General features: G+C 40.0%; 1 protein-coding gene across 3 annotated transcripts in view; it reads left to right on the top strand.

Moving 5' to 3' along the window:
• The window catches only part of LOC131135613 (partitioning defective 3 homolog B), a 138,202-nt gene that overhangs the window by 34,089 nt on the left and 78,850 nt on the right, over positions 1-25,263 (top strand). For all 3 annotated transcript variants that reach the window (XM_078794993.1, XM_078794994.1, XM_078794995.1), the window contains 9 exons: positions 1,291-1,374; positions 1,892-2,017; positions 2,556-2,805; positions 4,440-4,548; positions 6,932-7,071; positions 7,153-7,281; positions 14,968-15,159; positions 16,350-16,508; positions 23,371-23,512. In XM_078794993.1, coding sequence (XP_078651119.1) covers positions 1,291-1,374; positions 1,892-2,017; positions 2,556-2,805; positions 4,440-4,548; positions 6,932-7,071; positions 7,153-7,281; positions 14,968-15,159; positions 16,350-16,508; positions 23,371-23,512 — 1,331 coding nt within the window. The remainder of the gene's footprint in view (positions 1-1,290; positions 1,375-1,891; positions 2,018-2,555; positions 2,806-4,439; positions 4,549-6,931; positions 7,072-7,152; positions 7,282-14,967; positions 15,160-16,349; positions 16,509-23,370; positions 23,513-25,263) is intronic.

Here is a 25,263-nt window from a genome sequence, read left to right as displayed (position 1 = left end):
ATTGTGGTTTCACATTGCCGTTTCAGAACTCTCACTAAAATTGCACGTTTTGGTTTTATTTTTTTAGGGTATTTCTGTATTTGCATACATTAACATTTGGCATAACATTAACATTTGTCCAGGTTTGCATTCACATCACGCTCTGCACTTTGAAGATCGGCTTGAAATGTGGGAGAGGAGATGCCTCCATTACAAAACAGATGAAATGCTTGTAAAAATGCTTTTGTAATGCACATCCTGTCTGGGTAATTTCTTCCCAGCGTTTCAGGCTTTCATATCAAGCATCAGTGAAGTGGCAGGTGGTGAACACCTGCTCTCTTCATCTATATACTATATATGTGTGTGTGTGTGTGTGCGTGTGTTTGTGTGACCTATGGAGTCTATTGTCTTTCTTTTTTGCATTGGTCTGCCACGCTCTTTTCTCTATCAATTGACACCACTTCAGTTTTTTATTTGATGCAGCCTGACAGACGTTCCCAAAATCAAAAAGGAAATGTAAATGAATCCCAAGTACTTGATTCTGTGTTCTGGTGAGCGTGTAGGAAATCAGAGCAGAGAGCTGCAGGAATGAATAGGGGACTTTTCCCTTCATGGTATTAATACCATTCATTAGCTTTGTCTAATTAATTCACTTTTGCTTTCTCCCTTCATTTCACTTTATCTGTCTTTCAACGCTTGCTTACTTCCTACCTTCTTCTTGCTTTTTCACTACTTATTCTTCTAATTTTCTCCATATCCTATCCCCTCCACCCTTTTCATCCAGTTTAATTTTAAGCTAAAATGATATTTCTTGGAGTAGGAAACTTAGCCACACAATCAGCCCACCATGGTGATAGAAAGTTAAATGTTTCTGTTAAATGTTGACTTGAAAGTTAAATTAAATGATATGAAAGTTGGATGTTGACATACTTTAACAAGATGCAAAGAACGCTGTCGTAGACATGAGTGTTTAAAGTAACGAGAGTCAGTTCTTGGCCTTCAGTATATAATATACAACAATATAAAATATACAATAACAATATACATCTTCAATGATTTAAAAAAAAAAACAACATTTAGGTGCACAGTGTTTCCCTTTGGGAGCATGAAATCATTAATTTGACAGTCACTGGTGGATTTAAATTAACATTTCTGAACAACTATATATGTGTATATAATATATATTTCCTTATGTATATTAATCATAATCAACAAAGGAAATAAATTACCTTATATCTGCTCCCTCTTACGTTAAATTTTGTAAACGACATATCAACGACAGTGATTGTTGTTCTTTGACTTCACCTGTAGCCTGACCAGAACAGTGGAGATCCTTGGGGGGGACTGTCCTTTGGGCATCCATGTGGTTCCTTACTGCTCATCTCTCAGTGGACGGTGAGTATGTACACACATCTAAATACAGCAACAAATGTGTTTGAGGAAGTATACTATGACATAGAGCAGAAATTCTGAGATTATGGGCCAGGACCCACGACCCAGGACCCAGGAAGCATTTTGTGAGGGTTGCAGACAGATACTACAGTCAAATACTACATTAGTATACAACCAATTTTTTGGTTGGATTTTTTAAAGTACCGACTGCTTCACAGAAATATTTTGTATTTTATACTCATTTTGTATAAACTTATGCTAAATAAATAATGGTTCGATGGTGGAATAGAATTTTTCACACAACCTATCCTCTTCTTACATAACTGTATAACATATACATAAGATAAGCTAAGATAAGATATGCTTTTATTCGTCCCTCAATGGGGAAATTTGCATTGCACAGCAGCAAGAGTACAGAAACAGTTAAGCAGTACAAAATACACAATATAAAAAAATAAACCATATAAACAACCCAACACATCTGTCCATAACACACTTTCACTGGCCACTGTGCTTGCAGGTCTCTTGGTTTGTACATCCGTGGGGTGGAGGAGGAAAGCCGTTCAAGTAAGGAGGGTTTGTTTCGGGAAGATGAGTGCATCGTGAAGATCAACAGCAACGACCTCATGGACAAGACCTTTAGCCAGTGAGGTTTTTTTTAAGGCTTTTGTGTTTTGACAAAAACTGTCAAAGTAAAACAACTAAGGGATATCCACACGGAAACGTTTTCAGGAGTGGGAATGATTTTTACCATTATTAGAGTCCATGAACGAACATGGTCACATGATTAGTGCATAATCTTAGTGCTTCACAACAACACTCTTATAGACATACACGTTTTGCCTTTGTATATTTAACATACAACAAACTCAGTGAAGCCAGCTCAACTGTAAAATTCTAGACTAGCTAATTGATGGTATGCAGATAGGGATCAATTAGCCAGAATGAAAATTATGAATTATTTTAGTTGTATAATGTATATATTTAATCATTTTATGTTTGTTGTAGTAGATGGCAGGCAGGATAATACTAAATATAGATGTGATTCATGGCATTATAAAAATAGTTAATGATGCGGTATGCATTCACAACACAGTACTGAACTGATCTAATTTCTTTCCTGTGTCTACCTTCTTTGTTTGTCACCATTCCCCATCACAATCTTTCTTTTTTTTTATTGTCAGAGCTCAAGAAATCTTCAGGCAGGCGATGCACTCCCCAGTTGTTTCTGTGGAAGTACTTCCTCCATCCAACAGAGAAAACTTTGAGAAGAGCCTCATAGGTCAGCTGTTGAGCAACAGTGCCGGTCCTGACAGCAGTCCCCGTATTCCCCAGACCAAAGAACCTCCTCCGCCTGTCAAAGCCAAACCTGTGTTCAAGAATCTTGAGAGGCCTGTCGTGAGAGTGGCTGAAGATGCCCCCACTTTGGAAACTGTGAGTACTATGCCCCAAACTAACCTAATGGTGATACTTTGGCAGAGAGAACAAACAATAACAAAAAACACATGCACACCAAAAAATAACCTTATGTATGCTGTGATGGGAGATACACCAAAAAATGTTTATGATGGGGTTTTTTGCTGTTTTAATTGCTTATGGTAGTGATTCTCAACTGGTTTGTCTGCGGAAGCCATCATCACCCCAGCGGCGACTTAAATTGAGGATGTTTTTCAAATGTCTCAAATATCATTTAAAGAGACTGTTTGCAAAGGTTGCTTAGCCATGCACCTCATGGTCTTGTGGTGTTGTAGCCAATGAGTGGGACAGACAAGAATGTGAGGTGCATTCCCGGACATCTACATTTTATTAATTCATTCATTTTCTACCGCTTAATCTCACGAGGGTTGCGGGGGTGCTGGAGCCTATCCCAGCTGTCTTGGGGCGAGAGGCGGTGTACACCCTGGACTGGTGGCCAGCCAATGCCAGGGCACATATAGACAAACAACCATTCCCAACCACATTCATACCTATGGACAATTTGGAGTGGCCAATTAACCTAGCATGCTTTTGGAATGGGGGAGGAAACCGGAGAAAAGCCACACATGCACGAGGAGAACATGCAAACTCCACACAGAGATGGCCGAGGGATGAACTCGGGTTTCCTAGCTGTGAGGCCTGCGCGCTAACCACTCTCCACCGTGCAGCCACATCTAAATTTTAATTACATTTTTTTTTAAAGGTATTGACCTGCAGTGCACAAGTTGAGAACCACTAGCCTATGCTACATGACCAATGTGATACTTCCTTTACATTCCTTTTAAATATGCTTGAACGTTTCATATGTCACCAACTGTATTTGAATATACAGTACAGGTGGTCCTTGGTTTAAGGACCATCCAAGTTAGAATAACAAGGAGTTGGTCGATCAACAATTTATTTATTGCAAAAACAAAACTGTACACAGCCAGGCCAAAACAACATCAGAAAGCATCCTCCTGCACACAGACACACGTTACATTCAAAAACACCCACGACCTTTGCACTCGCCCGCTATTGGTAGCTTTTAGATCGTGATTGCGGTGTGCAGCTCGTGCGTGTCATACATTTCACTCACTGGGGACGTACAGTATGTATATGTGGGCGTCGCACGAGGCTTGTTCAGCCCACTCACTTTGATTGCAAGACGGGCGTATTGGCTTCCTACGGCAGCTACTGCTATCGTGATCGGGGAACCAAAGTGTACAGCGGGAAGAACCACCCACCTTGGCCAGGTAAGGTGCATTCATGTTGGATACACTATGTATCTATGTCGCCGACATGTGTCCACGGAGGTCAGGAAAACCAGAGTGTACAGGAGGAGGAGTAGTCGGCCGTAAATGTACACAATGTACTTTATAACTTGCGACACACGCAATGATCACACACTCCTTCTCTGCCTTGCCCCTGCGATCTGACTGAAGGAAGGTTTCGTAATTTAGGTATGAAAAAAACGACTTACACCACAGTTTAAGAATGACGCTCGTATGTAGCCTGAGGATCACCCATGTTGGTTATATCCCTTTGAACAAGTGTTGGTCTTTTTCCTTTGTCGCTGTAGTATTATGCTTGCCCTCTGTTCTCTGTTGTAGACTTCTCAAGGGAGAAGTGAAACCTCACTTTCTGAAAAAAGTCCCACCTTGTCCAGCCTGATGGCCAGTAAGACAGGAGGACGCAGAATGAGAATTGACCTTAAAAAAGGTGAGTTCTGCTGTACGACACAGCAGTTTGTAAAGATAAATAAATGCATATTTGAGTTTGCTATCGAAGCAGGAGGAATAAACATGAGTCATTTCAAAATGTAATGCTAGTGTGAAGGTAAATATGAAGACTCAGGTACAATTCACGTGTGGTTAATATCACTGTAATGCTGCAATCTGCTGCCTCCCAATACCGCCATCTGTCCTTAGAAATCCAACCAAAGATTTGGAAGATTCAAATGAAGTTTGGGGTATAGAAATCATTGCAAATATCTGGTTGCCAAGCTAACTACTTGAGTATGTTTCAGATCATCTGGAGCAGGTTAGTGACGCTAACCAAAGTTCCACTGTACACGCCTGGTTAACACACATTACATAATAGCAATTCAAAGTCAACCTAACATTTGATGCACCATAGTAACCAGTATCAACTCTGGTGCTCAAAGGGTTAATTCGCAAGTTGATACTTTATTTCTCAGAAGGGGCACATTTGATACTATTTGTTATTAATTACAATATATATTATTATCATGTTAATTTTGGCCTTATATGTATTTCTTATGGTTCTCTGAATGTATACAATTCAGCTATTTTTTTTTTTTTGTTCTTGCTTTTTCTCTGGCCGGCCCCCTTTTCTTCCTCCATCTTCTTGACTTGTTCTCTTCAAGGTCTATTAAGTCTTTATTGATCTGTTCATTTCTGCTGATATGAATTCATCGCAGACCAAACTGCTGACTTGGCTGTGCTAAAGAGACCAGACTAAATGAGGTCTATAAAACACGAGCGGTCTCTGTGTATTGGCCACTGACATTCATGTTTGAGTGCTTTCTTGCACATTGTGTGCGCGCCTGTTTTTCACTGATTAGTATTTTAATCTTCCTTACTTCTCTTTCCAGAACATTCACTCTTCGACTGCACTAGACTTATACCTCATTTACTCGTTACTGTTTTGCCCTACACCTGAACTCTTTTGTAGATACTAACATTGTTTTAAAGCAATACACACATAGGCTCCTATCTGTTATCCACAGCACAATGCAAAGCATGCAAAACATTACTTTGTTTCTTACCAATGCTTAGGTGTTGCCAATAAAACAAGGTGGGTCAGTATTTACTGTGAGATTAGATTCCTGAAAGTGAGTGTGAATATGACAGCAATGGAATCTATTTTTTTAGCACTTATTGTAATACCTAAAATACCGCACACCACAGATACTCAAGTCATTTTTGTGTACTAACAAATTTAAAGGGAAACTGCACATTTTGGGGAATTTTGTGCATCATTTACAATCCTTATGTGAAACGTGACCATATGTTTCTTTCTTTTTTCTGTGCACTCTAGCACAAGGAAACAAGTTAAAATGAGCTAGCTAACAATGTATGGGTAATACCTGTTTTGACATTAAAACCCTAAAAAAAATACGCCAACTGTGTGCCATTTACATAACTGAATTGTATATTAACCAAGCTACTGCGATATTATTATTGTCGTGGCTAACATGAAAAACGACACATCACTAATTGCTCGTCTCGGCGTCATTCACAGACGTGAATACCGAGCTCTCAATTTCGCTACAACGACTGAACAGAAGGACTCAAACGTAGGAGCCTGACTGCGTGTGACCTTGTCTTCCATCCATCCATTTTCTACTGCTTATCCTCATGCTGGAGCCTATCCCAGCTGTCCTCGGGCGAGAGGCGGGGTCCACCCTGGACTGGTGGCCAGCCAATCACAGGGCACATATAGACAAACAACCATTCCCACTCACATTCATACCTATGGACAATTTGGAGTGGCCAATTAACCTAGCATGTTTTTGGAATGGGGGAGGAAACTGGAGTACCCGGAGAAAACCCACGCATGCATGGGGAGAACATGCAAACTTCACACAGAGATGGCCGCCCGGGGTATCAAACCCAGGTCTCCTAGGTGTGAGGCATATGCGCTAACCACGTGCGTACCATGCAGCTATGACCTCGGCTTTATTCCGATATTGGATTGATTGTTTTTGTTCTAATAGTAGTTCATCATTTATTTTTGTGATGTTTATTTTCGGCCACACCAACGTGAATTTGACCCTGCATCGTATCAGAAAGGAAATCAGTGATATGATATGTATGACGAGTTGCAGCCTGTTGCAGCTTGTTGCTCTCAGTTTTGCAGGACGCTGTGCCTCACTATGCATTATTGTGATAGGGCGATCTCACGTCGGCCATGTTTGTATTGTTTATTGTGCAAAATGTTTGTCAGTGAGAAAAGAAACATCAGGTTCTGAAGATGTTAATATGCCCTACCATCACCTATAGAAGCCACTAATAGGTCTGCTAGTATGACTTTATGTTGTCTCTTTTGCTCATTTGTATACCCCTAAATATGTTTCTAGGATCGGAGGGTCTTGGCTTTACGGTGGTAACAAGAGATTCTTCAATCCATGGTCCTGGGCCAATTCTCGTCAAAAACATTCTCCCACGTGGGGCCGCTGTTAAAGATGGACGTTTGAGATCGGGAGACCGCATATTAGAGGTGCTGGTAAACATTGACCAGAACACATTTGCTGCAGCATTAATGGTGCTGGTATGTTTCATGGTTTCTGTGTTTGTTCAGGTAAACGGCGTGGATATAACAGGTGTCGGCCAGGAGGAGTTGGTGTGTATGCTGCGTAGCACACGGCACGGAGAGAGTGTGTGTCTTGTGGTTCTCCGCCAAGAAGATATATTTATGCCCCGTGAGATGGTAAGCTCCAGATCATGTTCCTTTAGACCACATTTTTTTCTTCCACCAATCACATAATATCATCAGTTTCTAACTGGGTTGTTGATCAGTCAACAGGCGATTCTGGATGATGCCGAACTCAGCAGCTTATATCAGTGATTATTTTTTACTTTTATTGGGATAAACTTGCAAGTGAATAGGGACGTTCCATTTCCTATATGGTTTTGTGGCGCATATTGAGCACACTGGAAAACCTCCAATTTTGTTACTCAACAACTGCTGGTTTCCAATATGTCTTATATTTAATAAATACATATTTAATTTATTCTGATTGTGAATGTTATGCCTTTCTCTTCCTTTATTTTTCTTTGAAAACATTGAAAATATTCCACTTCACCTGACCTGATCACAAATAAAGCATTTTTAGATTTAGCATTTAGCACACATTACCTACTATGTTACACTAAAATACTGTACAACTTCTGTTTTTGTCATTATTTCTTTCCAAAAGGGAAATGTATTAAAAATCATTTTTCCCATTAAAAATAATATTTTACAGTAATTACAGTAATATTTTACAGTAAAAATCCTTTGCCCTTCGAATTCCATAGCTTCACTCTGTCACATTTTTCCAAAATATATTCATGAATAAGTCAACACTGCTTTGTGGTTTACTACAGCCTATTATTCGTCAAAAAATATGTACATTATAGCAATTTTTTCATGCATTTCTGGCCTAAATTATGCATTTTCAATCATCCAAATGGCTACATAAAGTAAAGCACAACACACTGTGTATTGACCGTATACTTGCTCACATGAACTCCACACCTGACTCCCTCGCTGTAATGTGTCTCTTCAACCATTCCCCCTGCAACCTGTGTTCACTAGGAACCTTTAAATTATCTATTGTAACAGTACTGTTGTACTTTTCTACAACTTCTGTCTTGAATTCAATACTTTTTCTCACCTTCTTTATCAAAGTTCTGGCAGTTGCAACTCTATCACCGACAAATCCGCTTGAAGGCCTCATCCGCAGTGCTCCTCATTCTATGAACGCATAAACCTCCCACACACACATAATAAAGATGATTAAATGATTGCTGGAATCTGCCAATGATGTATATTCGCTACAGTATAGACTTATTCATGTCCATCTATCCATTTTTTACAAAGTCAAGAAGGCTTGGATGCCACGCAACATCTTCATGTAACTAACCATCCCCGACTCACATTCATCTTTTTAACACAACCACACTGATGCTTTTACAATATTCAGACTTACTTTTGACGATGATGCCTACACTCCACGGGGCATATGCATTATAGATTTATTGATAAGTATCATTTGTTTTTATATAAAATCACGCCTTCTCCCATCGCTACGAAACGTGCATTCATGCTGATATTTTAATGGCGATTTAGTCACATCAACTGAAACAAAATACAGACTAAAATCACAATGAATGAGTTAGAAACATTTTCAAAATATCATTTGAGAACACAAAAAAACATTATTTAAGAAATGAGTTCCCTAAACTTTGTGGACTTTTGTTAGTACAAGAGTAGTGTTTCTTTGAAGGAGTTGTTTTGACATTGGGGACACTTATAACGTCATCTAGAAATTGTCTTCCTACAAATGAGAATGAAGATGCTTTTTTTGGTTATTGTTGCAAAAATTGGATGTTGATAATTTGTGATAATTTGTATCAGAGAAAAAGGCAGATCGATGAGTCTCCAGCTTGACTGCTTGGAATTTAAGAATGAATGTGAAAAATGGTTGGATTGACTCTCCATCACAGTTAATCGTGAGAACTGATTAATTTTATGGCTGAATACTGGAATTTCTCATAGAGTAGCTGAGCTCAGCTTGAATATGTCAATAAAGTAGCGCATGTTTTAGAGATGCTCATTTAGTGAGTGTGTACAATAATGATGCATACCAAAAGGGTAGAATAAGAAATGTAATCATTATGTTGTTTTGACAAAGAGTGACAAGGTCTACTCGAAATTGTTTTTTTGTTGGTGGGATTGTGTTTCCAGACACCCCAAAATATGAAGAAAAATACTTTTATAAGAGGGATGAAGGGAAGGGTTGCTATTTTCCCAATTCATTGTGGGTTCTTTCTTGAATTCAATAGTGTTTCTCTCTCTTTATCAAATTGCTGGCATTTGCAACTTTCTGTGGCCCCATGGCAGGTTATTCAGCAGTTGCACCCATAAAACCCCCCCAAAAAGATTAATAAATAGTGAGTCACAAACGTGCAAGGTGCTTATTACTAAATATTGTATCTGTATCTGAACAGGCAGCCAAAAAATTCTTATTTTGTTGGCGAACTGATTAGCACTCATGAAACGGGGGCGAAGTTGATCGGCACCGGGGATGGGCATTTCAAAGCAGGTATCGGCTGATGTCGATACTGTCCTTTTTCATTGATACCTGCCGATACCGATTGATCAGAGCACCCCTAATAATAATACAATAAATAAATCATATAAATGAAATACAATGAAAGTAAACGCAATTTATATAACGCAACACAAGTAAAGACAAAGTATAAACTGTTGCGTGTAGTGTGTGTGTGTGTGTTTTGTAGCCTGAAACATTTGATCTGCGGAACAATCAACAAACCATTTTTGAACAGTGCTTAGTACTTAAGTGCTAAAAGGCTTTTGAAATCCAAATCATCCCAATTAAATTTACCACTAATTTTCCTTATTACATTAAACAGTTATTTTTTTTACATGATTTGTATGATATGGGGTGGAGAATGTGTTATCGCAAACTAATGACATCGCCATTGTGACATCACACTGTGTTTTGTTTCTGGTATTTCCCCGTCTTTTGCAACCTCAGAGACCTTTGTGCACACAGACACACACACACGTACACACACTCCATGGAACTCCAAGGCAGCTTTGTGTCTCTGTCGTTATCTCATGGGGTATCAGCTGAGTGCATCATTTCTTGAGCACACTTTATTACAAATATAAATAATGTAAATACACCGTATCAAATAGCAACATAAGAAACATCATGCAGTCAAACCATCTGTATTTAATGTCATGCTTTCAATTCCTCTTGCGGAATAAATGCAGTATTACTAAATTCAAATGAAAACTGTTTTAGTTGCCTTTCTCTAACTGCAATTCCTGTCAATATTTCACATTGCTCATGCTTGGTTGAATAATTCACCGGCACACCAACAGCCACTGAGGCCTCTTGTTAATGGTACATAATCCAGTTGATCCATCTTTGCAGTAAGTCATTAATATGTTAAATGATCAGCATGGGGTGTTCATTTGCAAACATCTCTGAATATAATGAGATGCATTTGATTAAGTGCATTTAACAGCCTTTCATTAAAGGCAACAGAATAACATACACACATTAAATATTTGTTTACTATTTTTATATTACACAATGATTTAACCTCTATCATATACACTCCTGATCACATTTTCAAGACCAGTTGAAAAATTGAAATAATTTACATTTTACACAAAATAAGTCAAATACGTTGTTCATCAGTGGATGAAATGTTTAAGACCATATCTAAAAATACAAAATAAAACTCAGAAACACGCTTAAAATACAAATAAAATGTTCAAAAATGTAATGCGTTGCTGTGCCATTTGTGTTAATCACCTCAATCATTTGTTTTGGCATGCTTGATGCCAGTGTTTCGAGGAAGCTAGTGGGAATGGTGCTCCAGGTGGTGAAGACTTCACGGAGGGCATCCATTATCGGGAGCTGCCATCCATCCCCAAATATTCTCAATTGGATTTAAATCAGGGGAACACATAAAGTGGTCGAAAAGAGTGAGGTTATTCCTTTGTCTTCTTGCGAAACCCAGTCATTACCACAAAAAGAGGGCCTGCAACATCTCCACATAGCCAGCTACTCTTTTGACGCCCCTGCACAACCTGAAGCTCCATTGTTCCATTGAAGGAAAAAAAAAACACCCCAGATCATGATGGCTCACCCTCTCTGTGACGGCGAGACAACATCTCAGGTGGGACGTTGTTGAAAGAAATCAGGACCATCAGGTGACATTTTTTAACAATCCGACTGTGTTCAAAGAGAGAAAGCATTTTTGCCTTCGCCATCAATACATCATGGCAGGTTGAACACCAGAAAATCACATTTTATCCACATTCTTATGAAGGTTATGGCTTTTAAAGCTGCTGACTTAAAGGGGGCCATTATGCTCGTTTGTCAACCCTTTGTATTACGTTGTGGTCTCCTATAGAGCAGCTACACACAATAAATTGCACAGAAAACATTTTAGATCCTCCAGAATCTGCACCTATTCCAGCTATCAGTTTTAATTTATTACACCCGCGGCCCACCTCCGGGCATGCCGACTCCGCCGCAATTGGTCACTCGCCCAAAGTGCTTCCTAGCTATGAACCATATAAGGAAGTCTGCCCCTCTGTGACATCACGAAGGAGCAGTTTTACCACGCCTTTTGAAAACGAGCATTTAGGGCCATTCTTCCAGGGCTCACTTCCAAATGCGCAAACCTCAATTTCTGAAACTTTGGCCTGGTTTAACACCAGAATACAATATTGTAAATACATTTAGGTCAGAAAAGTGGAAAAAGCATCATAGGTCCCCTTTCATGGTTGCTTGCAATAAATTGCTTACTCAAACACTTTTTGTCCCACTCCCATTTGTTGTTTTTGTATTTTAAAGTTCACACAGTGCAAAATGTACATTTTTTCAATGTTCCAGGCGGCCATACTGAAGACATAATCAAATTTAAGAGTGTTAAAATAAGCTCTATTTACAGTATATGGCTGGACGCATCACGTAGCCCTGGAAACAGGTCCTCTAGCATCTTGTTGACCCTTTTAGCTGCCATCATGCATACCATTTGCAGTTGCCACTTGGATCATGATGGATGCTTATTATGTCTGTTTCCCCCTGAGGCTGGGACTGACGGATTATCCCTGTACTGGTTGCAAATGGGACTGGTTTTCATTTCTGTGGAACATGTGCTTACTGTACTTTGATGATGGTGATGGATGTGCTCTGCTTTGCCCAGCTTACCATTTACAGCATGATTAGCATACATGCTCCATCGTAGCTTTGGGGACCTATTTTGATGAAAAGCAAACAGGAGAAAGATGGCTTGTTCATTTTTCTTTTTTAAAGATCCGCTGTGGTGACTCCATAATCAGGAAAAAGTCGAAAAAAACAAAGAAAGTCAATATTTTAAAAAAAGGAAATGGGCAATGATTTATTATACCCACCTAAATATTCTGTTGTCAGTGTAATTTTTGCTTCTTTCACATCAGCTTCTTTTTATATTATACTAAAAAGAGGTAATAATAATAATAAGGTAATAATAAGATAAGATAATAATATACTATATATATGTATATATACCATATACTATAAAATAATACTTTCACATACAGTCTATTGCATGTACAAATGCTTCCCAGGAATTGAAATTGTACATCATACTGTATAAACAAAACACTGTTCAAATAAGAAGTTCTTTACTTTTATTCTTAAAAATATTAAGTATTTACTAGGGAATTTCCGATCAGGATTTCATGCCGCTGACATTCCAATCCATGAGTGAAATTGGCCAATGCCAATACCGATCACATACGTGCAGTGTAAATGTATAAATGCACTACTGGCTTATATTATATTAGGGAGTCGCCAAGTTCTTCTTTTTCGAGTCTTCTCACATTATTACCGGAAAACCTGAATGAAAAGCTGGCTTATCAAACCTCTGCTGCATCCGCTGCCTTCTGAAGAGCAGATGCAGCTAACTGCCCGGGAAGGAGATACGTACAATATCAGTGTGCGCTACATCTGTTTCAAGCGCAAACGCTCACTCGTCACATCACACATCATCCGGAGTCTGACGCATCTTCCTACACTAAAAGTGCTTCATAGTGTCTGCGTGCTCCCAAATCCGTGCTGAGGTAGTACTCATCCCCAAATTCTGCCCACACTTGCAAGTACAGCAGGTTGGGGCCGCTGCCTGATGGATGATCACATGGCGAGCCTCAAACTCACCGCAACCTGCCTCGTGTTCGGCCCCAAATGCTGCATCCATCTAAAGCTTTTCAAATCGCCACTCCAGAATCTACCTGTTCGAGCTGTATTTCTTTGGATTTCCAAAATGATCCGGTTTAATTTATTCCACCCATGACCAGTGTCTAGGCACCCCCATGCCGCTGTGAATGGTCACACTCCCTAGCATTCCAGAGGACTTCTGGACTTTTGCCGAAGCCCACTTTCTCATTTTGTTGCTATAGGAGATAATAAATAAATGAACCCTTTGGAGAGCTACTGGAAAAGTGGTTGGGTGCTAGTGGTAGCTCAAAAGAGTGGTAACATGTAGCAACATTTACTGCGTGCAGACAATCTTGGCACAACATCGGCAATAGAAATGTGGTCATTACCCGCTTTTTGCTGGACTACCTGTGATTAAAAAAAGGCCAGGCGCGCAGCTAGTCCATTCAGCCGGTGACTTCTCATAAGGTTCTGTGAGTCTGAAATGGAGCGTTCAGAGCCATCCCGAACTTATCCAGGGCTGACTTCCAAATGCACAAACCTCATTGTCTGAAACTTTTGGCATTGTTTAACACAACTCCAACTACAACTTCAAAGGAAGACTCCTTACGCCCCCTTTGCATAACCAACACTTTGTCATGTTCTGCATGGCAGCTTGGACTTCAGTATTCCTTAGTTTTCACATTGTTTTCTGTTTTGTGCTCTTTAATTTGTTTTCTGTTTGGTGCAATGTGGAGCTCCTTAGCGATTGCTGCAGAGCACATGCAGTACTATGTGTTTGTCATTAGTAATCAGAAATACTGTTTAGGTGAAGCTTCATTATGAGAGCAAAACATAGCACTTGGCACTCATTGCAGACTGCATATTTACAGCCCGATGGCAAAACCTGGAAATAATTCCTCCCTACTGACACACTGGACTTGTTGCTCTGTGGCACACAGGGTGCACTCAAGTATTATTCATTCATTCATTTTCTACCGAGGGTCGCGGGGGGTGCTGGAGCCTATCCCAGCTGTCTTCGGGCGAGAGGCGGGGTACACCCTGGACTGGTCGCCAGCCAATCACAGGGCACATATAGACAAACAACCATTCACACTCACATTCATACCTATGGACAATTTGGCCAATTAACCTAGCATGTTTTTGGAATGTGGGAGGAAACCGGAGTACCCGGAGAAAACCCACGCATGCACAGGGAGAACATGCAAACTCCACACAGATACAAGGGTGGGAATTGAACCCTGGTCTCCTAGCTGTGAGGTCTGCGCGCTAACCACTAGACCGCCGTGCCGCCCCACTCAAGTGTTATCGAGAGAAAAACCAATACCGATATGGTTCCATATTTCATTCCAATATCATTGTATCGGACATCCCTGGTTGTAACTGCAATGTAAGGGCCAAACCTAATATTTTGTTCTATGCCAATACTTGTTTTGTTTTTGAATTTGCTGGAATAAGAAAACTGGCCTTGGCCTTTTCATCCATTTTTGAGTCTGTGAATCTGTGTGGCAGTGAAAAGCTTTGAAAAGAATAAAGTCAAGGTAATACTAGTAGATGTGCTTTGGGTGGCTGACAACTTTTCCTTCCAATGGTGAACCTTAAATGGGACATTTTAAAACGATTCAAGTCATTAACATTCTGTTTTTGTCTTTTTTTTTTCTTAGAAAGACGATAGGTCCCGTGACCAGGGCTTCATTTTGGAGAATGGAAAAGAACAGCTCATGTTCGAGGTGCCCCTCAATGACACTGGCTCAGCGGGGCTGGGTGTCAGCCTCAAAGGAAACAAGTCAAGGGAAACCGGGGAAGACCTGGGAATTTTCATCAAATCCATTATTCACGGAGGAGCGGCTTACAAGGTGACTGTCCCACAACTTTTCCAAAAATGCACTAATTATAGTGTGACTAAAAATAGTTTGCCAAAACCAGTAGATGATGCAATGCCAGTAGACATTCTGGAAATGCTTTGAAAGGGTAGGAAAATCAAAATGTAGATTTTAGCTCTGAACATAGGAGCTGTTGGGAAGCTGAAACTGGACTCAAACGCTGTGGAAATATGCTACAACTTTGAATGAATGTCACAATAGTGTGGAAGCTGAGCTGAAGCTGGCCGGGAACGTTGAAATGCATAATGTATGTAAGGTCTTTTAGAAGAAAAAATGAACAGAATGAACACTTAGACAGGGCTTGAACCCCCAACCTTGAGAGTGGGAGCCAGGCCCTGTACCAATTGAGCAATGTTAACCTGTTTGTACCATATTAAAATGTGTATTTGAATACGTTTTAATTTTAAAGTTTTAAAGTTAATGATCGAATCTAAATCTGCGCATGCTGCTTCCCATCATGCTTTGCTGCACTGTTCACGTGTTTAATGTTAAGTAATAAGTCTATTGTCATTCCATGTGGTATTTACACAGGAAATGTGTGCATTTACCTATCTGTTATCTCATCCTTCTATTCATGACACCATGACTGTGGTTAGTGTTGTGTCCCCTTCCCTTCTGATTGATTAGTTCTACGTAACATATTACTTTGTTTTGTTTGTTTCTCCTAATATTGCAAAAAAATACAGTACAGAGTTAGACTGGGATGTCCAAACTTTTTCCACCGAGGGCAGCATACTGACAAATCTAAGAATGCGATGGAAACTTTTACATTTGTTTTTTTATAACCAACCCATGTAGATATGTTGAGATGCTTTTTAAAGGCGAAAATAGCATCTCATAGCATTTCAAGTTTGTGTTATCAGTGACAAAATGTATTACTAGCATGACCTTTTTCTTCTAGTTTTTTTTTTTTACGGCTATTTCACTTTTCTTCTTGTACATTTCGTCTTGTAATATTTCTTGTTTGTGTGTTTACAATGTGCTGAGGACCAATATTAAAATAAAAGGGAGTTGCGGGTCAAAAATAGTGTGTGAATGGCCCCGGGCCACAACTTGGCCACACCTGACTTCATCATTCACCTGACCCAAGACAATTCTGGTTCTTTCTAGTTCATGGGGTCCAGCACATGTAGTGAACATATGTACATGTGTTTGTGGTATAGGATGGACGTCTGCGCATCAATGACCAGTTGGTCGCCGTGAACGGGGAACCTCTGCTTGGGCACTCTAATCATGTTGCCATGGAGACACTCCGCCGTTCGATGTCACATGAGGGAAATGTCAGAGGGACCATCCAACTTGTGGTGATGAGAGTTTGTGAGGTACTCATACAAATAGACACATCACAGTACATGTAGTATTTCAAATCAGGTTGGTGTCCACTGCAATCCTGATGATACAAACATGGCACTAAATCATTGCTATTTGGTACAATAGAACACACATTTTTGCAGAATATTGAGATTTATATTGGAATAATAGCTTCAATGATCAATAGGAAATATTGTCATTTCTTCAATACGAGTAGAGTAAAGTATATTTTTCCCATACTCTATTGACTTGAGTGGCCTTTTTCCTGGCTCTGATTTGTAAGTTCTTTTAGCTCAATTTATACTTGACACTTGTCTCCCTGCTCCCTTTCCTGCTCTTACCAGCCAGCTGCAAAAGAGCAGTTGCACGTGTTTTGTCCTTGTGCTTTCTTTTGTGCTTGCATGTGTGTGACGTAGTGTTCATCTCTTAGCTGAATCTCTTTTCTGTATGTGTAAAAAGATTCTTTTTGTCCTGGCTGCTATTCAGGGGATTCATTTTGCATTGCTCAGTATAATCTGTCAAAGGCCTTGCACACACTGAGCGCGTTATATGGCTCAAATGGAAATGTCTTTTTTTGCACTGGCTGCTGGTAGTGGAAGAAAAGTATATGCGGTGGATCGCATTCGCCATGCAGTGTTCAACCCTGCAAATATGCACAATTTTAGTACGTATTTATTTTGTCAAAATAACAAAATATATGTTTTTGTCTGCAGAAAACAGACCTGTCTGTAACATACAGTGAAGAAAATAAGTATTTGAACACCCTGCTATTTTGCTATTTCTCCCACTTAGAAATCATGGAGGGGTCTGAAATTTTCATCGTAGGTGCATGTCCACTGTGAGAGAGATAAACTAAAAAGAAAAATCCAGAAATCACAATGCATGATTTTTTAACAATTTATTTGTGTGATACAGCTGCTAATAAGTATTTGAACACCTGAGAAAATGAATGTTAATATTTGGTACAGTAGCCTTTGTTTGCTATTACAGAGGTCAAACGTTTCCTGTAGTTTTTCACCAGGTTTGCACACACTGCAGGAGGGATCTTGGCCCACTCCTCCACACAGATCTTCTCTAGATCAGTCAGGTTTCTGGGCTGTCGCTGAGAAACACGGAGTTTGAGCTCCCTCCAAAGATTTTCGATTGGGTTCAGGTCTGGAGACTGGCTGGGCCATGCTAGAACCTTGATATGCTTCTTACGGAGCCACTCCTTGGTTTTCCTGGCTGTGTGCTTCGGGTCGTTGTCGTGTTGGAAGACCCAGCCACGACCCATCTTCAATGCTCTGACAGAGGGAAGGAGGTTGTTCCCCAAAATCTCACAATACACGGCCCCAGTCATCCTCTCTTTAATGCAGTGCACTCGTCCTGTCCCATGTGCAGAAAAACACCCCCAAAGCATGATGCTACCACCCCCATGCTTCACAGTAGGGATGGTGTTCTTCGGATTGTACTCTTCATTCTTCTTCCTCCAAACACGCTTATTGGAATTATGACCAAAAAGTTCTATTTTGGTCTCATCTGACCATAAAACTTTCTCCCATGACTCCTCTGTATCATCCAAATGGTCATATGCAAACTTAAGACGGGCCTTGACATGTGATGGTTTAAGCAGGGGAACCTTTCGTGCCATGCATGATTTCACATCATGACGTCTTAGTGTATTACCTACAGTAACCTTGGAAACGGTGGTCCCAGCTCTTTTCAGGTCATTGACCAAGTCCTGTCGTGTAGTTCTGGGCTGATTCCTCACCTTTCTTAGAATCATTGAGACCCCACGAGGTGATATCTTGCATGGGGCTCCACTCCGATTGAGATTGACCGTCATGTTTAGCTTCTTCCATTTTCTAATGATAGCTCCAACAGTGGACCTTTTTTCACCAAGCTGCTTGGTAATTGCTCCGTAGCCCTTTCCAGCCTTGTGGAGGTGTACAATTTTGTCTCTGGTGTCTTTGGACAGCTCTTTGGTCTTCGCCATGTTACAAGTTAAAGTCTTACTGATTGTATGGGGTGGACAGGTGTCTTTATGCAGCTAACGACCTCAAACAGGTGCATCTGATTCAGGATGATACATGGAGTGCAGGTGGACTTCTAATGGGCAGACTAACAGGTCTTTCAGGGTCAGAATTCTAGATGATACACAGGTGTTCAAATACTTATTTGCAGCTGTATCACACAAATAAATTGTTAAAAAATCATGCATTGTGATTTCTGGATTTTTCTTTTTAGTTTATCTCTCTCACAGTGGACATGCACCTACGATGAAAATTTCAGACCCCTCCATGATTTCTAAGTGGGAGAAATAGCAAAATAGCAGGGTGTTCAAATACTTATTTTCTTCACTGTACAAGTATGTTAATACAAAAATCTCTCATTTATCGCAGTCAAGCGGTGATAAGTGAATTTCTGCAAAGTAGTATTATTTAAAATTGGAATACTTTTTGTAGTTACAGCATAGAAAACATGTTTACAACCTTCTAAAGACTTTTTGTTTTAATATAGAGCCCTCTATACGAGAAATAACACCCCTATTGTCACCTTTACACTTGTATTACCTTATAATAGACATTTAAGACACACATAAGACTCGTGCGCATCTGTGTTGTTGTAAATTTTTCCCGGCTCTTGGGGAGCTGAGTGGGGGGTGGACAGGATGTGACATCAGGGTATGGGAGTTGAAATTTAGCTTGCCGTGTGTTACGGCTGCAACAGGCTCCATTTTGTCTTTATTGTGTCTGCAATAAAAGCCTGCTTTCTGGTGCTTGTGTGTCTCAGCTTAGATTACAGTAGCGTTACTGACACCTAGTGGCCAGCGTTGAATACACATAGCATTGTCCTTGAATGTATCTTTTGAATCCCTGATATTTGTATTTGAGTTCATTTAGACATTTTTAGGATTGAAACTGCTTAGTTCAGGCAAAACAATACTTAACATTGTATATGTTTTGATGAATAGGCTGTATTCAGTGGTCCATGAATGCACCGCAATTGCTGTTCTTATTTATAACCTCTACACTCTGATTCCATCAGTTCATCAATCATCTTACATTGCCATTCATTAGTGGTGAGTGCTATTGTGTATCGAGGAACCTTGGTTAGTGTAGGCCCTGGTTAGCAAACGTCTTATTAGGAGCCTAGTAGCCGGAACAGGAACCGGAAGTCAGCTATGTTGCCCATCTATGATGTCATCAGTGGTTGACTCTGTATTCCTTTGCTAACCAACAAAGTTCCACCAAAAATGTTAACACAAAACACGTTTTATCACTCTACAATTTTAGCTTTAAATGATGAATGAAAGCGATAAATGAACATTTAAGGTGAACTTTACCTCATTTGAACAGACACAAATTGAAAGACAGGATCTGGCAGTGAGATCCACTAGGGCAGCACCTTTGGGAATATAATAATAATTACAGTCACTCTTATTGTAAATAGTAATCCAAAATCAGAGGAGTACGTCATGTTTGGAGGAGGACAAAACAAACATTTTTAGCAATATTTTTTATTCAATATTATAGCCTCATTTTCCGGGGAATCCCCACGCACATATATTGACAGGTTTTTATTGTGTGAGGATTGGCACACCCATATAAAATAAATCTGCCAGATGAAACACTCTTATATTATACATAATCATCAAACGTACTTGTTAGTTGTTCTGATATGTATCCGATGCTAATACATCTGAGCGTTCAGGTCGCATAAAAAGTGGAAAGGCGTGGTTTATCATGCAATACTTGTATAGAGGTACTCACCAATGTAGGCAAAATAATTCTAAAGAGATATTTGTGATCGAGCTCTCCTAAACGTCTCACCACTCCGGCCGCCGACATCCACTAACACACACCTTGGAACAGACGTGGCAGCAAGTTGTCTATGAACTAGCATTGGACAAAATTCTTGCCCTCTTTCTTCTTCCACAGAATCATTTGGTTGAGAAAATATTGACTCCCGTTGCACGAAGTCCTTGAAATTGCCACAAACGTGTTAAGGAGAGTGTGCTTGTTATGTGCGGGTCGATACTGAAATATCGATACTTCCTTTACCAGCTCAAATCAATTCTCAAATCTTTTGATACTTCAGGGGCCTATTGTGCAAAAGTGGGATTCAAACATCCAGGATAAATGGCTAACCTGACCTCAGCCAACCCAAAGCAAGAGTGTACAGGCTTAATTGGTTGCACGCAGCCCAAACCAGGATGAGCAGGCACTGATTAATCAAGCCAGGTGAAATTAATCCCGGATCATTGCACGAATGTGGCTTCCTTAAATAGTCCCCACCGTTTGATCACATAGTCACCAATTCACCATGGCAACGGAAGCGGCATACTTTCCCCCGACAGAAGCTGCAATCTTCTGGTTTAGGAGCAAATATACGTAACACCACCACAGTCGTAAAACATTGTAGTGCGCAGACACACACTCACTGCTCCACTGAAACCATCATAATTCCAATCCAAATAGATGAGATTAGGGATTAAATGAAATAGATCCTAGACCGGCTAACCTCACTCAATCCCCATGGTAACTTATGTCAGAACATACTGTATTCCACTTTCCACTATCCCACTTTTGTGCAACCGGGTGATGGATAAATTGAGCCAGGACAACCAAGATCCATCCATTTTCTACCGCTTATCCTAACAAGGGCTGCGAATATGCTGAAGCCTATCCCAGCTGTCTTGGGGCGAGAGGCGGGGTACACCCTGGACTGGTGGCCAGCCAATCACAGGGCACATATAGTACATAGATATGGTTTTGTGCAATAGGCTCCCGATGATTTTTTCTGATGTTGTAAATTAGCTTGGCTATACTGTAAATCACCTCGCTACCTCAGTATACAGTAAACCTCGGATATATCGGATTCAATTGTTCCCACTGGTTTTGTCCGATATAAGCGAAATCCGTTATATGCGTATACCGTAAAATGTCCGTTTTACGCATATATCGGATTTATATCCGGTATATGCGTAAATCGGATTTTATCCGTTATAAAAAGGCACTTCCTTGACTATGTTTCCAATGTACCTGGCAGGCAACGCTGCAAACGCTGCAAATGACGTCGTATAGCGGCCTCTCACGATTCGGTGAATCGGAGCGCCACGATGCGGCCATCCGATATATGCGAGGGAAATTTAATGGGAATGCATTGGAACGGAACTGGAGATTTTGTCCGAAATAGGCGAAATCCGTTATAAAAAATCTGATATATGCAATGAATTTTTATTGGAAATGCATTACAGAAAAATTGGTTCTTTTTTATCTGTCCGTTGTGAGCGAATTTCCGATATATCCGAGTCCGATATATCCGAGGTTTACTGTACTTCAGGCTTTAAAAAATAAATCAATAAATTGCGATGATGTCTTGATTCTTTATGCTCGGATTTTAATTACTATATGTACTATATGTATGTTTTTAAAAAATTACACAAAGACACATTAGGTGACCAAAGTGTCAGATCAGTATCGCCGATACTCACCTGAATTTGACCAGGTATTGCATTCATGTCACTTTCCGAATGTCTTCCATTCACATGAATAAGTCATTTTTTTGGTAATGTGAACAACCTCATGATCAAATTTGAATTGGGCATCCTACCCTACCGTGTGAGTGGAGCTCGAGTCTAAAAGCCCAAAGCATTTTAGTTTGAGATTATGTTAAGAAATGGCTTGTACATAGACAGGCTATCGCAAATTAACATAACAATGTTAAAATCTGTATCGTGTGTGTGGATCAGAAACTGGAGATGTGTGCAAACATTATCCACAAAAAACAAATGCTGCTCATCCCACCAGTCTGTGTTGTCTCATAAAACTTCATTGCCATTAAATGTAACAGTGAGATGCATGCTGCCAGACAGTATTGCTTCATGGGAATGGAAATGGAAAATTATAACAATCTTTTTCTTAGTTTGAGTTCTCATCCTAAAGAGGAACAGAAAAGCCCATGCATATGCATTATGTTAATTATTACAAATTTTCTGCTTACATAGACATACTAGAATATATATGCTAATTTCATTCCCAAAGAAGACTCATGAAAAGATATCACAACACTGAAATGCCTGTTTTGTTTTCATCAGCATCTTAAGAGGGTCAACTGTTTGTACTGCAGACTAATTTTTAGTTTGAGTTTGTCATTGACTTGACTTTACAAACTTCCAGCAGTCTTCCATGTTCAAGACTGTTTTCTCTTTTAATAATAAATCTATTTACAAATGACACTTAAATTCACTTTAATTTAGAGTCGTTGAATTTTGGGGCTTCACTCAATCAAAAATATATGAATGAATAAGTTATGCTGCTTTGTAGTTAGTCAGAAATTGCATATTTAAGTAAGACTGTGATTGCTTGAAAAACAGCCTTTTATTGCAGATTAGAATTATCTCATAACAGGCGTAACAATAATAATAATGAGAACATAATAATCATCATCATCATTGTAAATAATAATAATAACATGGGCTACTGTTCCAGCCATTATCTAAACATTTGGGCCCACATTCACAAAGCATCCTAAGGCTAAAAAGTAGCTCTTAGTGTCATTCTTAGCGTCATTCATAGAAAAATCTGAGAATTCTTCGAATTTTATGATTTTTCTAATAATTTTTACAAGCTAAGATGAAACTTTTTTACAACGCATCTACTAGGGCCTTTAAGATGACTTTCAAGAAGCCTAAGAATGGCGTAAATAGACAAGATGGTGGTAAGGTTGGGTCTGGAACCAGTTAACTGTAATAAACCGACTTTACTCTAATTCTATTATTCAGTCTATTTTAAATTTGTTACATTTTCCTTCATTTGACCCAATGAAACATCCAATGATGCCTTTTGTCAGACATTGCCGTTGACTGCATGTGGCTGGTTTTGCTTTCAGACACCACATGGAATCTCCCCAAGTTGCACATTGGATAACTCCGCTATCCTGGCTGACCTTATGAATGCTACAGGAATGGTTTGTCAGACCACCGACCACACCCCCTCTCCGATGGCGAACAGCACACTCCATGCACTTGAGGGTGAGCAGCTCATTTAAAGTTGAGAGGGTAACTCGCTCTGAAGGTTTATTCATTTAACAATAATTTGGCAAGGCGGGTCCTAACTCTCTCTTAAGCCTTGAAACAATGTAATTTGTGTGCATCATGTAGCAGCACTTTTATCAGAACAATTGAAGCACATCTAACGAAGAAAACAAAAGGCTATGACCTTGCTTTTGGGGGGACAGCATGGCTAAGGGCTAGAGGTCGTCTCCCAATCGGAAGGTTGGCTGGTTTGATCCTTCGTCCTCCCTTGACCATGTCGTTTGAGTTTTTGCATGCTAGTGTTATATATTTACAAATTCTCTATGGTCTGTCATATGCTCTCTGGTTATGTAATAGGCCAAAACTTTACTCGTTATTAACTCAAAAACAAAATCAGCACAAACATTAATTTCTCCTGCACAAAACAAGCACAACAAATGACACCACTTTGGTTGAATTCGGAGCATGTTGGGGGGGGTTAGCTGACCTTGGGTTGACCTATGGTATGATAACTCAAAAACAAAAGCAGCACAGACGTTCATTTTACCTGCACAAAACAGCACAAACAAATGAGACTATTTGACCAGAGTTTAGAGTGAGTTAAGGGACCAACTTCACTCGGGTTCACATTTTTCCCCGTGAGAAAATTCTATGTCGCCCCCTATTGGTGGAAATGTATTTGACATTTAACGTTGCATATAACGTTCTGCTTATGGTGTTCATGGTGTCATGGCTTATCTCAACCTGATGGTCGCCGTCTCGATCCTCAGTCTGTGAATACATTTCAAGACATTCATTCATTCATTCATTTTCTACCGCTTATCCTCACAAGGGTTGCGGGGGATGCTGGAGCCTACCCCAGCTGTCTCGGGGCGAGAGGCGGGGTACACCCTGGACTGGTGGCCAGCCAATCACCGGGCATATATAGACAAACAACCATTCACACCCACATTCATACCTATGGACAATTTGGAGTGGCCAATTAACCTAGCATGTTTTTGGAATGGGGGAAGAACCTAGCATGTTTTTGGAATGGGGGAAGAACCTAGCATGTTTTTGGAATGGGGGAAGAAACTGGAGTACCCAGAGAAAACCCAGAGATAGCCGAGGGTGGGATTGAACTCGGGCCTCCTAACAGTGAGCCCCATTTCAAGGCATTTGCAAAATATTTGTAAGATATTTCAACGTTCGCTCTACAGCTCAGTTCAGCATTTTTTTTGTTATTGCAGGGGGATTCATTCGATTCCATTTGAGCAGCTGCAATAAAACATACACACCAAGTTAACCAAATGAATCAGGGTCACAGAGGTGGAAGACACTAAAAATAACCAGGAACGATAGTCACCTGGCCTACTCTTCCTCCTCTGGAGTTGTCAAGGCTGTGCTCTCACTTATTTCACTGTACTGTGTGAAATTCTTTCATCTACTGTTTTTGTGTCCGAGCATGCATGAATGTGCACATAAGCTGTAATCATTGTATCTGTATACATAGCTCTTTGTTGAAAAGTGTGTATTCTGCCTCTGTGTTTGCAAATGTGGGAGTGGTTGAACAAGCATGCATGCACTGGTGTTGGCAGTGTTGACCAGAATCAAACTATGTTATCTGTGTGGGTGAGTGTGTGTTCCGCGCGCGTGTGGTTGTTTACTCTGAATCTGGTAAACACTTCTGACCTCACTCTTCAAATTCACCTCATCTACAGTGTCATTTACATGCACACAATAGCAAGGACATTTGTCAGGCTCTTCTC

The sequence above is a fragment of the Doryrhamphus excisus genome, linkage group LG12, assembly GCF_037039965.1.
Source record: "Doryrhamphus excisus strain RoL-2023G ecotype Guam linkage group LG12, RoL_Dexc_Guam_v1.1, whole genome shotgun sequence".
NCBI classification, from domain to species: domain Eukaryota; kingdom Metazoa; phylum Chordata; class Actinopteri; order Syngnathiformes; family Syngnathidae; genus Doryrhamphus; species Doryrhamphus excisus.
Note: the sequence above shows the minus strand (reverse complement) of the source record. Positions and strands in the feature narration are given on the sequence as shown.